At 38.2% G+C, this 16,450-nt stretch overlaps 1 protein-coding gene across 5 annotated transcripts in view; it reads left to right on the plus strand.

Moving 5' to 3' along the window:
- kdm2b (lysine (K)-specific demethylase 2B) overlaps positions 1-15,407 on the plus strand; it is a 76,663-nt gene extending 61,256 nt beyond the window's left edge. For 3 of the 5 annotated variants that reach the window (XM_031892638.1, XM_031892646.1, XM_031892655.1), the window contains 10 exons: positions 3,393-3,617; positions 3,774-3,917; positions 6,011-6,097; positions 6,486-6,755; positions 7,278-7,316; positions 8,434-9,101; positions 10,529-10,692; positions 11,460-11,621; positions 12,202-12,420; positions 14,121-15,151. In XM_031892638.1, coding sequence (XP_031748498.1) covers positions 3,393-3,617; positions 3,774-3,917; positions 6,011-6,097; positions 6,486-6,755; positions 7,278-7,316; positions 8,434-9,101; positions 10,529-10,692; positions 11,460-11,621; positions 12,202-12,420; positions 14,121-14,302 — 2,160 coding nt within the window. In that variant the 3' untranslated portion in view covers positions 14,303-15,151. Of the gene's footprint in view, positions 1-3,392; positions 3,618-3,773; positions 3,918-6,010; positions 6,098-6,485; positions 6,756-7,277; positions 7,317-8,433; positions 9,102-10,528; positions 10,693-11,459; positions 11,622-12,201; positions 12,421-14,120 lie in introns of all 5 variants that reach the window. The other 2 variants (XM_031892630.1, XM_031892631.1) reach the window with 2 other exon arrangements.
- The last annotated feature ends 1,043 nt before the right edge of the window (positions 15,408-16,450 follow it).

A 16,450-nucleotide genomic window follows, 5' to 3' on the forward strand; every position in this document is an offset into this window, starting at 1 on the left:
TTGTATAAGAATGTTATGCAAATGCCCACCCATAGGCTGTGAGCGAATGAGTGTGTGGGGAGGGGGTGGCTGAGTAGTAATTCTTTTGTTATTAGTGTTGGGAATGTACTTGCTGCAAAGAACATCTTTAACCTGCTTCTGTGTTCAATCGGTTAACCTAATCAAAACAAAGAATTATTGTATCACTTGTAAAAGATTGCTATCAACACCTTGGGGATTAGGTGATTTTGTTTTATTAAGGAAATTTATTACATTTTTGGGAGTGGAAATAGATTAATTATAAAGAGAGACAGGAAAACCTAAGGATAAATGTTTTATTTTCTCACTGGATTGTAAACCTATAGTGCATTAGAAAATGAATCCATTAATTGCTAAGGGTTTTGACAATGCAGTGCTATCAAGTGTCATTGGCATTAGCTGTCAAACATACATTGCATTGTCTGTGTTATTATTCATTTGTATTTTCACTAGAGCTGCTAATAAGACATAAATGTACTTGGGCCCAGTTTTGTTTAGGCACTACACATGTTTGCATTGTATAGGTTATAAATATAAAAGGATTTTGTAGTCAGATTTGCCTGTATGCTTGCTTGTAAGCAACCATATTTGTTTTTTTGTGTATATTCCTTCTAAGCTTACTGTTGGCCCCTAGTGTTGCTCTATATTTAGTAGCTCCTTTAAAATTTGGGCTATCCTTATACCCCTATTCACCTCCACTCCACTGATCAATATCTACCTATATCCCTCATCTACTTTCCTCTGTGTCCGGGATTTTGCAATGTTTCCTTCAGAAAAGTGTGTTTTGTTTTTTTTTCAAATAGTCATGCTCTCAATCCAAAATCAGGATCTGGACAAATACCCATCCACCACAAAAGATTTGATCAAATCCCCATCCGAATCCTAACTCTTATTGGCAAGTGGAAATGAAAAAAATTTCCTCCCCCCAAAAGAATTCAGCATATGAAATAAATAAAACCCCTGTCACCTTCTATAGTCATGTGACACAAAGGGTTCTGGTCAGTATTATTATTTTGCTTGTGGTTTACTCTTGTAGCTATTCGGCTTCATTGTGAGAAAATGAAAAAGAAGGCATTTCCCCATGATTAGACTGAATCACATCATGTAATGTCATTTTTTTGTGGTGATTCAAATGTACGCAAAGAATGTGGCATTTTTGGCAGATTTGTCACCAGAGGTAAAAATACGCAAGTCACCGCATGTGCCCTTAAGGCTACTAAAACAAAATCTTTTTCAACTTTAAAAAACTCAAAAGGTTTATTTTGTCACCAAGTTGTATTTATGTAGCTTAGTTCTTAAGGGACTGTGTTATTACTGAGAAAAGGTTAATCAGTAAAAAAAAAAAAATTTTGATGTTTTTTTTTTTTTTTTTAAATAGTACTGAAATGGCATTGCTCTGTTTCAGAGCCTTCTGTATAAGAAGTTTCCTTTACCTGTATTAAGTTTTTGGGAGTTAATAATTTTAAACTTAAATCTAGCAGAATATTACTTTTAACAGATTGGAATAGATCACAAATATGCTAAAATACTAATCTGAATGCTACATATAGGCAGAAAAAAAGGAATTCAATAGTTAGCGGGTTGGTTAAGTGCTCTGAAACCTGTATCTGAACAAATTGCTCTAAGGTGACTTGTATGCCCAGTGTTGGCCTTATAGCCAATATAGACTATCTGCCTGAGTTGGTGTGCATGTATGGCACTTCAGGGACAATTCTGACTGACCATCCTGCGATCCCACTGAATTGCAATCATGTTTTACAAACTGAATATTTTGTGTGCCGCTATTACACTTTGGTGGCTGTAAGGGTGAAGACACACAGAGCTACTTAGTAGCAGCTACTTTTTCATGGCTACTTAACTCCAGAAAATACCCTGCCATAGACAATAATGATAATTGCCTTTGCTAAAACACACATAGAGACAGTTATCAGTAAGTGATCAGCATTGTAGCAATCACAAGTGGCTGCTACTAGTAGCTCCGTGTGTCTTCACCCTAAGGGCTCACCAGCGATTTACATTTTTGCCGATGGGATGTCATATCGGGGAGATTAGTCCCCGCAATAAGGGAGATTTGTCGCGGGCGATTAATCTCCCCATGTACCAGAGCCCTAATGGCTGTGACAGATGGGGAGATTAGTTGTCGCGCGACAAATCTCCCCGAAATGCCATTCCACAGGTGAGAATGTAAATCTTCTCAAGGCGACTTCGGCAAATCGCGGCGCTGCGCATGCCATCCCACCAGCGATTTACATTCTAAAGTGAGGAGAGCTACAACATTTTTTTATGTCCAGTTCATTCAATCAGTCCATAGGCCCTTAGGCTGATTGCACACACTGAGATTAGTCGCCCATGTTAGAGCAGGTTTATTGTGCCCAGTAATCTCAACATGTACCATAGCCTTAAGAAATATTTTTCAGGAGTCCTCTGGATTAAATCCCCTCTCCACAGTCTCCAGCAGTAACCGGTTCATCTCCCGCTGTCCAAAATTTCCCCTAAAACCTATTTTAAGTTCACTGTTAAAATTCATACAGTTGTCACCCAAAGTCCTCTGATATTGTCCAAAGCAGAGTTTCATCATAGGCTCTTGTATTTTTAGTAAAATGAGGCCCAAACAGCCCTCCAGAGGCCCAGTACAAAGTGGTGGTGGGGCTGTGACAGTTTGCAGTAGCAGATCTGGAATTAGCCAAATATCATGGTTGCTAGTATGGGCCTGTGGTGGTGTCATATAGAGATATCTGTCTTTGCTGTATGTTATATGCAAACATGAAAAGCCACATTAATGTGCTGTTATTTAGAGGGTTCATTATGCAGAAATACAACTCATTATGGTGATATACAGGGCCATATTTGTTTTGTTTGTGCTTTTATTTCTTTGTCTAGCCCCAAATTGCAAATGCTATCTGGGTTCTGGTGAATGATCCCCGTGAAAGGAGGTTGATCATCTTAAAATGCCTGTAGATTTTGAGTGCCTGTTTGTAGCTGTCATTTGCACATATACATACTCTGTCTCTTGACCCTTAGATATCAGATAAAGTAGAACCTCCCCCCATGTTTTCAGGGGACCATGGTGTAAAATGTGGGGAAATGGATTATGTATCATATATTTGGGGGGGGGCACAAAAAAAAATCAGTGTGTAAATTGGGGGGGAAATATAAAATCGGGATACGTAAAATTGAGGTTTCACTGTACACTCAGAAACCTCATCAGATGATTGCTTGTGGCAGCATTGCTTTAATGAGCCAAGCAGTTCCGTATTTACACTGTATACATGGCTGTGGAATGTGTTTAATGTCTCTGACCATATTATATGCTGAACTGCTTTATTATGCTTTCCATTTGTATTTAACACCATTTTCACCTTGTTTCATGTCAGAACCGGGCAGTTGGAAGGCCCAAAGGGAAAATTGCCACTTCACCTGCAGTGAAACTTTCTGCTAACAGAACCAGCGCAGGGGCACGTCGCAGGAGGACTCGATGCCGTAAATGTGAAGCATGCTTACGCACAGAATGTGGCGAGTGTCACTTTTGCAAGGACATGAAGAAATTTGGGGGTCCAGGAAGAATGAAGCAGTCATGTATTATGCGTCAATGCATTGCAGTGAGTGTTTTCTCCCTGTCACATACGAGTGTTGTGATAAACAGCAGTAGCCTCTTTTTCTGTTATTTTTGTCAGATTTTCTTTATCAATTCTTATGTTTTTGACTAAATTCCTGTACATGTTTTATTTTCCTCTTCATTCATTTTATTTTCTTAGCCTGTCCTTCCTCATACTGCTGTTTGCCTGGTGTGTGGAGAAGCAGGGAAGGAAGACTGTGTAGATGGACAAGAAGCTAAGTTTAATGTCATGCTGATGGAATGCTCCATCTGTAATGAAATTATCCATCCGGGATGCCTTAAGGTAAGTCCAGAAAACCCCTCAGTTATGTTTGTGTTTTAGGCGCTGTTTTAATAAATAATGTATGGTAGGCATGTCATGGAAAAGGACATAAACTAAACAATGGGGCAGATTTATCAAATTTATATTCTAGTTTTTTGCTAAAATTTATACATTTGAATTAGAGTTTCCAAAATGTAAAAGTTCAAGATTTCATGTACAAGTTAGTGGAAGTGGTGCTAGGCAATGTAGGCAAAATATAAGCCATTTTATCGATTCCAGTTTTTTGAGTTTTTCAATTTCGCAGACACAATGAAAATGTCTCTTTTTTTAGTATGAAAACTTAATAAGGACATGTAAACCCCCCTCACAAAAATGTAATCAGTGAACAACCTCTTAAAATCTTTAAATACATTCCACTCTGGTTGATAAAAGGTTAAAAGTAAGGCTGCAGCATGCCCTCTAGTCTACCAGCCAATGACAAGTTGGCATTGCTGGTTCCCATAGAAACTCTGCTCTAGCTGTCTGCTCCTATTTTTTTCTCCTAACCTCTTCTGAGCTCATCTTAACCGTTACTGTGCTCAATTAATCCAAGCAGGACTTGGATTTTTATCAAAGTAAGTTCTGCCTGTGTAAGTCTGCATTCTTCATTGCATGAAATTTACAGTGTACTTATGCTGTTTCCAGATGTAAATGTCACTGATGTCAGAGGGAAAATGGCCACTGGATGAAAGCTGCTATTTGTTTTAGGAAAATGTGATGGTGCTGGCAAATGGAGGGGATATATGCAGTACAAATTATGCCACCTGGGTGGGGTGATGTGGCCAACTTATATACATGGTAGAAAAATGTAGGTTTTACATGTTCTTTAAATTTACCCTCCTGCTGTAAAATTTAGTATTACAGTAGCCTTAATGGTTTTCCTTTGAATAGGAACATTACATCATTTAGGGCTGCGCTGTACTCCATGCACCACAGAGGGTTGCTGACAATTTCTTAAACTTTGATTGCCTGGTTGTGTGGAAACCTATTCAGCCCTGTATTAACCATATTTAATAAATAGGAGTTGTCATTCTATTAAGTGTTAGCAGTAAAAAAAACTACAGCCTTATATTTTATTGGTATTACTAATTACACATGTTTATAAAGCACCATGGTTCTTAGGAATATCAAGGTTTCCCATTTACTTTTTGTTAAGAATGTCTTTATACATTACTAGCCAACTCTCCATTCCTCTCAGAGTCGAGCAGGAGAAAAAATAAATCTACCCTATCCCACTATAACACAACAGTTTGTTATTGTGATAAAAAAAAGTATATTTATTTTTGAAAGTTCAGTTTTAAAATTCTACAGTTGTAAAGGAATAGAGTTATTTACCCATTATCATTTATTTAGTAACTTATATTACAGTAAGGCCTATTGACTGTATTTTCCTGTCTTCAATGCATTTTGTAGGAGTATAGCAACTGGAACATATTTATAGGAAAGAAATCCCTGCAACTGTTGTGTTCTGTGAGACGTTCTGGTGTATCTGGCAGAATCGGCCCAACTTCTAATTGTTGCCCACAGCTTTGTCATGGGCAGGCACTGAGGGAAATGAGCCCTTTGCCCTGATCTTAAAGTGGCAGTATAACACCCTGTTCAACATGAGTTTAATGAATAGGGATTGAACTGAACATACTTTTTAATTGTTGTTTTAATAATGGAACACATTATGCAGGGAAATTATCTGTACACTTGTGTGTGCAAAAAATGTATTTTCTGCACACTTTTAAAATTTGTGTGCGCAGTACAAAATTACTCCAACCACAGAGTAACTTCAGTTTTCCTGTTTGCCCTGTTTAGCTCGAAGTAACAAAAACAGTAGATCCTGTCTAAATGTTGAACAGATAGATATGCTTCCCCTTTAGGTCAATGACAGATGTGGTTTTTTGCCACACTTGTTTAAATCGCAGTGACAAAATGCCCACAATATTTATCACCTCAGGAAAAATACTCAGATTGCATAAACATGTGTTTAAAATATATTTTTGTAACATGTTTGTGATTGGAACTCTAAGGAAAATTAGTGTGGTCCTGTTAGATGTGATGTATGATGTTTCTCTATATTTCTACAGACAAAAGAGTCGGACGGTGTAGTAAATGATGAACTTCCAAACTGCTGGGAGTGCCCAAAATGCAATCATGCTGGAAAAACTGGGAAAGTGAGTCTAATGTAACTGCAGCGATGAGTGATTTTCACTGGTGTTGTAGTATATTGTTAATTGGCTAGCAATGGTTTTCTAGCTTGTGACAAAGAAGCATTCCATATATTTAGAATAGAAAGGTATACATTTTTTAGTTGATGCTTAAAATGTTTTCTGTTACAAAAATAAATAAAACATTCAGCTGGTGTTAACTGCTATAGCATATGGCCCATTTAGTGTTATCCAAATGATTTATTTACACTACTGTATTATTCAGCATAGTACATCTCATAGCTCATCATAGCTGGTAAATAACTTTATTTGCACATCACACTTTATATCTATGATCGCAGTTTACTCACCGCTAATATTAGATATAAAGTTGCTTTTTCTTTGTCGCTTTTTGGTCTACAAGCAAAAAAGAGGCCCAGGATTCAAATATGCTTCCAATCTGCCTGGGTCACTTCTTAAGGAGCAGAAGGTGAATCGAGACAATAAGGAGCTAACTGAGATTGTGAAAAAGAAGGTGGAGCGAGAGGAGACCCCCAAGCAGATCCCAGATGAGCAGCCCAAAAAGAAGCCTGTTGAGGGAGTCATTAAAAAGAAGCCAGAGGATGGACATATTAGAAAGAAGCGAAAATTTGAGAAGCCTCCAGATCCCTCAGTGAGGAAACGGGTGAGGAAAGATGAGTGGATTAGAGAAAGAGAAGGATTGGAAACAGATAAGAATTGCAATTCTCTTCAACACATGGTTTTGTGGAAACATTTTCATATTTATATAATCAATAAGCTAGGGAATGATCACACTTGTGCCAAACAGGTTGTTCTCTTAATTTCTAAGTACGCTATGGCTTTTCTCCATGATTAATTGCAAATAGTATTTTATGGAGATGCTTCACAAGGACATAATGTGGATAAATTGCCACGTGTCACATTACACTTAAAAACCTTTGCAGCGTACCACCCATGGTGTTTTGGGTTGGTCCTATTGTCTTCTGTAAAAACTGTCGCGTTATAGTGGGGTAGTGGGGTAGGGTATATTTATTTTTTCTCCTGCTCGACTCTGAGAGGAATGGAGAGTTGGCTAGGAATGTATTAAGATTTTACTTTGCCACTTTAATGAAAAAGGCATTTAGTCTAGCTAGAAATAACTGTAATGACTATATTGTAAAAGTGAATTTCTTCTGTGTCTTAATAGTTAAAGCTTGTAAAAGAAGAGAAGCTTTTAAGAAAAAAGGTACGTTACAGGTTTTTCATCATTTATTAGCTTAGATGCAAATGTACTAGTAAGTAATAACTTGCATGAAGAAGCCTAGGTATGTTTTAGTTGATGTGTTTCAATGTATTAACATTATAAATGGGCCACAATAAGTTTGCATTTAAAAATGATTGAGGTGTTTGTGTATAATCTCTGATAAACCTAAAACTGACACATTTTCTGAAATAATCCAGTTGCTTTTAACTAACCCTCACTCAGCAGCCTGTTTTCCTCAATGCAGGTTTTGTGTTGAGTTGATTTTTTTTATATACATTTAGTTGTAATATTTACTTGGTCTGTGCTCCATATATATAAAAAACATCTCGCATATATGAATTAATAGTAAGCTCACCAGTATACAAGTTGGTTTTGGGTGCCAAGCCTTCAACTAAGGTAGCAAAACCCCATAGGGAGATAAAAAAAAATGTGCTGGCACTCAAAGAAACATGAAGGTATAGGCCTAGTGTAAAAAGTAAAACAAATTCTACCAATAATGTCTATAAAACTTACATTATTACATTTCCTGTGCTACAGGGCACTTAAAGGGGTAGTTCATTTAACTAAGTATGATGTAGACCGTGATATTCTGGGATGTTTTTCAGTTGGTCTTCAGTTTTTATTGTTCTTGTGGTTTATTTTTGTTATTATTAAAAATTTAATTATTTAGCCTTTTGTTCAGCAGCACGTTGGTTTTAAATTTGAACAGCTATCTGATTGCTAGGGTCCAGTTTACCTTAGCAACCAGGAAGTGGCTTAAATAGAAAGAAAAGTAATAAAAAGCTGCAATAACAATAACATATTTACCTCACAGAGGAATATGTTTTTGACCCCCCCCCCTTGCATCTGAAACCTAGGAAAAGGAAGGCAAATAATTCAGAACCTATAAAAATGATTGAAAAGTTGCTGAGAAAGGACATTTTGTAACATACTAAAAGTTAGTTTAAAGGTAAAGTACCCCTTTAATCATAGACTAGATATTCTAACACACAAAATTATTTAAAAATATATTGGCTTAAAAATATATTAACCCATACTTTTGTTTTGTTATCCTGACATATACTGATACGTTTTAATACATATATGCTCTTTATTCCAGAGGAGATCATGGAAAACACCAGATGAAAGAGCAATGATAGCTAAAACACTTCGGCGTATAAAACAAGAGCCAGATGATGATTTGACTGAAGCTCCGCCAAAATCCAAGGAAAGTGACCAGTCAAGGTCTAGCTCTCCTACTGCAGGTCCTAGCACAGAGGGGCCAGAGCTCAAGGAGAAGAAGAAGATTAGGAGAAAGCTAAGAGTTTCGAATAAGGAACTAAGCAAAGAATTAAGCAAAGAGTTAAACCAGGAGATACAAAAAACTGAAAGTAGCTTGGCCAATGAGAACCACCATCCTATTAAATCTGAGCCAGAAAGCGACAATGAAGAGCCAAAAAAATGCATATCTAGCAATGGGGAAAGGATGCATCATTTTAGCAAAGAATTAAATGGTACTCCAAAGGAACTGAGGCACCAGCTTTTTCCCAGTCTAAAAACGACCCCAAGGGTCTCCCGCCCACCACCTTCCTTGTCACCTCCTAAGTGCATGCAAATGGAGCGGCACGTAATAAGGCCACCCCCAATAAGCCCTCCCCCAGACTCCCTGCCTCTAGCAAATGGAGCAACCCATGTGATGCAGAGAGAGGTCTGGATGGCCATTTTTAGCTACCTCAGCCACAGGGACTTGTGCATTTGTATGAGAGTCTGCAGAACATGGAACAGATGGTAATCTTTTTTTTCAAGTTTATATTTGCATAAGTTAATACTGATAAGAGTCTGTGATCTGTTATTTTTTACATCTAAAGGTGGCCATACACGTTAAGATCCGCTTGCTTGGCGAGGTCGCCAAGTGAGCGGATCTTCTCCTGATATCCCCACCTATGGGTGGGCGACATTGGTCAAATGTAGGCTAATTCGGTCGTTTGGCCCTGGGGCAATTATAACCGCGGCAATGGGCGCAGTTGGTTCAGGGACCGCATACTTTTTCCCATGCTAAAAAACATTGTGTGTGGGTCACCCACTGGGTGTTCATGTCCTTAATCCTCTACCAAGTACAGGTAGCAGGATGTCTATGCTCACAGGTTCCAAAGCAACAAAGAACTTTAAAGAAACTCTCAGGCTTGTTTGAAGTACAGTTATCATTGCCTAAAAAAAGTTCCTTGTTCCTAGAGGGTAGGTATCCAGCCATACATGTTGTAATATATTAATAATCCCAAAGGAGGAGCATTCTCACTAAAAGATATATCATCTGCCTGGGTGCTGGGAATAAATAATGTAATAGTCCCATGAAGTGCAGCATTCAACAGGCCTTATAAAATTATTTTTAAATACCCGACATTTCGGTCTATAACTGTGACCTTTCTCAAGGGAATACAGCTAATAATAAAAATATATTAATGTATAGTATAAGTACACTTTCAGACTTTTCTTATCTGGACCTAACCCTAGAATATCTGGATATTCTGGATAGTGCAGTTCTTTTATTGTTATATAATAATAATAATGCTACAAACAATTGTTATTATTGCCACCTTTTTTAGACACATTTGTTAACAGTAAATTTTAATATAAATATCTGTCACATAAATTAGTTTTACAGGTGTACTTAATTATTTTAGGAGGGGGAAGGAAACTTTTTATGTTTTAGATACATACCATAGGGGCAGGTAAGGGATTGCAAAGGAAAGAAGCACTTTCTTTAATTCTTTTATTTATTATATACAGTGGAAACTGCATATGGATGTGATGAATTTGTGAAAATGCAAATGTCTCTAATGTTGGGGGCTAATTATGCTGCTATGCCATAAGCTTTGCAGATTCTTTTGTAAATAATGAGGAGTCGTACACTGATAATTCTGTTTCTTTTTAACAGGTTTTTTTTCTAAAGAAACAAAACACTATTACTAAACAAGCATGTCTTTTATCCTAAAGCTAAAAGCACACATTTTTGTAGCTGTGACTTTTGCCAACACAAGAAGTAGAACTACATGTGATAAATAGTCTCCAAGCAAAATCTAAAGGGAAAACAAGCACATTATACTAAAAGTTTGCATTTTGGCAAAAAAAATCTATTAATGTAAATTAAAGCCACTGCGATAAAATGCTATGTATGACCTAAGGTAGAGGGTAATATGTATCTTGTTTTTACACAGGTGTTGTGATAAGAGGTTATGGACACAAATTGACTTAAACCGCTGTAAATCAATCACCCCGCTTATGCTAAGTGGCATTATTAGGAGACAGCCAGCTTCACTTGACCTTAGCTGGACAAACATATCCAAAAAACAACTCAGTTGGCTTATAAACCGGCTTCCAGGTAGGATATGGAAAGTACATTGATCTGCAGGATGAGTAGAATGGTTGTAGCTGGTCACTTTTTACCCAAAATAAATTATTTTAGACAACACAATGTGTCTGCAGATCACATAAATGCCAGCAAATGCAAGCATAAAATATGACAGTAATTTTTTCTTAGAATTAATGTAAACCTGTTTCGCCAGCTATACTACTTTATACAATATCACACTGTTTTCAGGCAAAAACAATTCTGAAGGCAATATTCCTTTAATATATGCCTGACCCCACTTCCACAGAGATCCTGTCTTTGTGCCTTAGAATTGGGTCTATAAACAGACCTATAAACAGACTGCCTCATGTGCCAGTGCCCCACTAACCAGGTGCATTGGTTAATTACATTTTCAGATTAAACAGTAAAACTTGTCAAAACTGGCCCCCAAACTGATATGCATAACCTGTATGGTTGAAATTGGCCACATTGCAAACAAAATTTGGGGTGAGTTTCAGCTAAACTTGATGACATCTGTCTGTTGTAGATTCTGATCAGACCTATTGATAATTCCATTTATACATTGAGTATCTGCACATATATACAGTTGTTAGCCAAGCGATCAAATGATCTTCTGTCCGGTTTACTAATACATGGCATCCAAGTATATCAGCTATTTTACCTACTGCTATGTGTAGCCAAAATGAACAGACAATCTTCCTAGCTATTAATATTATTTTTAATGAGTAGGACAGGCACAACAATTTGATTTACCATTTATTATTTATCCCCCACAGCTTTAAGGGACCTTAACTTGTCTGGTTGCTCTTGGATTGCAGTTTCAGCTCTTTGTAGTTCCAGCTGCCCCTTACTTAGGACACTCAATGTTCAGTGGGTAGAAGGGCTAAAGGATGCGCAAATGAGAGATCTTCTGTCTCCTCCAACAGATAATAGACCAGGTATGGCTCCGGTTTCTTTTCCCAAACTGTATATGTAAGGTTTGTCTGGAAACTCTTGCTGAATACAAATAAAGATGCACAAATATCTTCCTTATTATACTATATCAGTGCCAAGTTCATCACTGTAAGTATCTCTACCAGCTGCTAATCGAGTGTCCTTGTGGGATTAGTCCAATAAATGCACACTTTAAAGGGGCTGTTCATCTTTACAAAATAAATGTAAGCATACCATAAATAACTTGTCTGCTCCATTATGCGGGTCAGGCAATATATGATGTCATTGTCAGACCCTTATTTCTAGGCCCAGCTCATTATAGAGCATTGGAAGCCAGGGTTGCTGCCCTCTTTCTCTATGAAAGCACACAGTAACATGTTATCCCATAGAAGTTAGGGCACCTCTGCTGCCTGTTTATCCCCCGCCCAGCACTAGAAGTTTTACTGCAGTTTTTTCAAATGGCTAGGGGATAGGATGTGGGACATCTCTCTGTCTGCCCCTTACAAAATTTATATATGATGCTCTAAGAATCTTGCAGTGAAAGTGTTGATTGAGGAACTAACTGTCTTTTTTTTTTCTGTGCAGGTCAGATTGATAACCGCAGTAAGCTGAGAAATATCACAGAGCTCCGCCTGGCAGGCTTGGATATCACAGATGCCTCGCTTCGCCTTATGATTCGGCATATGCCTCTCCTTGCCAAATTAGACCTGAGCTACTGTAACCATGTCACGGATCAATCAATCAACCTGCTCACAGCAGTGGGGACCTCCACCAGGGATACCTTATTAGAGATGAACTTGTCAGGTAAATAACAACTGACTCTGCATCAGGAAACTATATTGCAAATTCTAAGTCCCCCAGCCTATACGCATCCCATCCCGCAGCCTGATTAAATTCCCGCTCTCCTAACTGAGAGCAATTGCATAATGGTAGTGCACACCCAGATAGGTATAGTGAGGTGCAGGTACACTGGAGGCAAGCCATTAATTGCTCCATTATATTATCAAAAATTCCATAGGCACTGCACACTTCAAATAAAAACAGAAAAATATATTTATTTGATCAGAAAACAAAATACATAAAAACAATAAGCCCTGTTAAGGGTTAATTAGGGGCAAAAAATGTTCAAAAAGGGAGAAAGGCACAATACAGCAATGAAAAATATAAATCTGTATGTTAATGGTGTGTGTTGGCACCTTGGCGATTGTGTCTATTGTTACATCCACTACCTAGAAGGCACTGGAGGTGGAAATGTGTAATTGCGCATGTGCTGAACTGAGTATGGAAAGCAAAAGCATTCCACAGCCACCATTTTAGAGCACAAGTTGCAAAAAATTGTTTTATGTGTTCCAAATAGGAGCAAGGGTCACAAGGGTATTCAAAGCACATACTCATTTCACCTAAACAATGATATGATTAGAGACTAGAGAGACTCCAGTGGCAGGCATACATACTCACTCACCTTGGACTTTGCCTCATTTTGTTGTGTTACAGCCTGGAATTAAAATGGATTTCATTTACACAATATACCTAACAAAACATTTTTTTTATTGTGACACATGTTCTATTAAAGGACATGTCAACCCTAATAAAAGAAAGCAATTCTAAGCAACTTTCCAATATGAATTTATTAAACAATTATTAGTTTTTTAATTATTATTTTTGTAAATTTAATTGCTATAGAAAGCAGCATTTGCTGAACTCCTGGTTATGACTATTTAAACAATGTTGCAAGTGCCAGGCTCCTCCAGCAAGCCCGGGCTGTCTGTCTTCTGCCTTGTGTTACATTGTTAAAACGCCTGAGCCACCAGGGCAGGGAATAGAAAAGGACAAACACTGCTTTGAATAGCAGCCATGTATAAATAACCGAAAACAAATTGTAATGTTTTTTTTTTTATTAGGCAAAAAAATAGCAAAACAGACTTTTGTTGCTTGCATTAGGTATTCACCCCAAGTACAGTACTGCCGTTACGTTTTAGGGAGGTAAGGATTTAGGGTTGTGGTCCGTTCATCCCGGCAGGTTTGCTCTATATTAGATAGCTCAGTTGTGCTTCTCGGTTTTCATATGGTGCCACAGATTCTCAGTTAGAATGACACTGGGCTTTGGGCCATTGCAGGAAATCCACCTTTTTATTTCTTGAGCCACTCCCATAACCTTGTGTTTGGAATGATTATCCTGCTCAGATTCTTTTGCGGAATTTCCCATGTTGCCGCCTGTGCCATACTCCTCTGTAAGTGCAGTGTTTCTGGTGGTGTGGGCAGTGGTAACTATGTATATTTGTTGGGACACTTCCTTCCCAGTGTGCCTTGCTTCTTACTTAGCTCCATCAACTGAGGTTGCATTGACTTAAACGCCTGTGTGACCCTAATTCCAATGCCTCACATGTTCTGTATTCAGTTGCATGGTGCTGATCCCTTTCTAGGCCATTTTATCAAACTGCTCCCAAACTTGCTATTCTCATTGAACTCTGCCTGTTACATCTGTATTTTCCCTTTATTTCTAGACTGCAATAATGTTACAGATCAGTGCCTGACTTTTTTCAAACGCTGTGGGAATATCTGCTCGATTGACCTACGATTCTGTAAGCAGGTTACGAAGGAAAGCTGTGAGCAGTTCATAGCAGAAATGTCTGTGATTGTACAGTTTGGCCAAACCGAAGAAAAGCTTCTTCAGAAGGTCAGCTAATGTGTCTCCTCGCGCAGTAGAAGACAACAGTGGCCTTATTAGATATAAGGTTGCAGAGATGTATCAGTCCAAATGTATTCTACCCGTGAGCTAAGGACTTCTCCAGCACTCCGCACACCAGCTGCTGAAGGTTGAAATACCGAACAAACGTTTGACCTTCCCAGGACACTTACATTTACAAGGGCATGTGCTTGGTTGTGTTCATTTTATGGGCTCCAAACTGTTCCACTTTTCTAGTGTCTTCAGAAATGTAACCTCACTGAGCATTTTCTTAAGCCTTCCGAGATCTGGTGACCATCTTATGTTCTGCAGAAATTATTTTTGTATAAAAGTATTGAAAAGGTATATTTAAAATCCATGAACGGAAACCAGTATTTGTTCTTTTGGCTGGCGATCTGTGTACAGTAAGTTATCAGGAAGCGCCAGACGAGCAAGCTGAGCCCAGATCCATGTAGTAACCACTTATGAAGCATGACTTTAAGCTCTTTCTGCATATGCATGCATTGATGTCCATGTATTAATTTCAGGCATTTAGGCAATCAGCTTTTCAGCATCTGCATCTTAGCGCACAGCATGAACTCTTGTGGCCAGCCATTACAGAGCAATGCAGAGTCAGCCAAGATAGTCCATCTCGTCCCACGCAAAGCTTCCAGCACAGTAGGGCTCACATTGTAACATGCAGTACTGCCTTCAGAAGTGCCATTGTTGTAGTTCTCCTTGTTTTCCATAGGCTCCCCTGGGCCAGTTTCAATTTTGAATTTCTATTTATTGTTCAGAGGGACAGAGGAGGAATTTGAACCAGCTTCCTGGTTACAGGTTATTCTTATTCAGTAAAAAAAAAAAAAAAAAGAAAAAAAAAAAAAAGAGCAGGTACCAAGAAGAGTTTTTCTTCCGAGACCACTCGTGCATCTCTTTTTGTAAAATAGATGCTCCTTTGCACTGGAAATGTAAGAATAGTCATCCACAAGCGGAGACTCAGATGCAAGTCTATCCCACTCCTAGGCCATGGAGTCAGATGTATACTTTTTTTATTGTAAGTAACATTGTTGGATTTAAAGTGTATCATGTTTATTTATGGACACGTTTATTAAAATATTTTACAAGATGGTCTGTGTCGTGCCTTTTCCTTTTGTTTAAGGCCCTTATGTACATCTGGGAGTACATCTGGCAGCATGGCCTCCAGGTGAGCAACATCAGGACTCGCAGCCACTTATTTGCACTGGAAATTGAGAAAGCAGTTCTTGACAGTCTTTCCATACAGCTTCAGTGTGACGGCCTGAGTTGGATCACATTGTCAGTACTAACATCTGACTTTAATGCAAGGCTAATGGTAAAGGCTTCCCCCTAAAATCCTATCAAACACAGAAGCAGATTGGGATGCACATTCAGCACTTTGGTTGAGACCAAATCCAGCAAAATCTTAAATGTTCATCCGAACCCTTAAAGTTGTAGTTTTAAACTGGCCAACTGCATGCAACTAAGTTTTCAAAATCCCCCCCCCCCCCCAATCTGAATATTCAAATTTTTGGAGGATTCAGTATATCCCTACAAGTAAGCAAGGGTGGTCCTTGTTGTCCTGATCGGCAGTATCATGTTCTATACTAAATAATATGTAATAATGGCAATGGAAGTGATCATTTCCAAACACAAATCTTTATTTTCTGTAATAAACCAGTTAGAGTACCCATGTCATTACTGAATCCCCAGTTTGTACATACATATACACTATAATATGTAATATCACTTGCAGTGTAATAAGAAAATATTTGTTATATGTAACAAGATCCAATGATATTTTTCACATATAGTCAGCCATTTTGAGTATGAAATAAACTCAAGAATATTGAGCAAGACAAAAGCTAATGTACATGGATGATGTATACACATGTACCCCCACAAATAAGAATGCCCTCCCAGAACTTTCTACATTAAACTGTGTCACCAAGTTAATTCCATCACCTTCCTATACATCAGCCTGACTGAAATCTCAGACACCTAAGTCGATATACACACTTGGATGTGCTTATTGCCCCATATGGCCACCCAATTAGTGGTCTAAATTATGCTAGAATAATGATTGGGCATCCTGGCCAGCCACTTCATCACACAGAGGCTTTCATGAAAGGACCACATGCATGGCCTTACTGC

This window comes from Xenopus tropicalis, chromosome 1 (genome assembly GCF_000004195.4).
Source record: "Xenopus tropicalis strain Nigerian chromosome 1, UCB_Xtro_10.0, whole genome shotgun sequence".
NCBI classification, from domain to species: Eukaryota; Metazoa; Chordata; class Amphibia; order Anura; family Pipidae; genus Xenopus; species Xenopus tropicalis.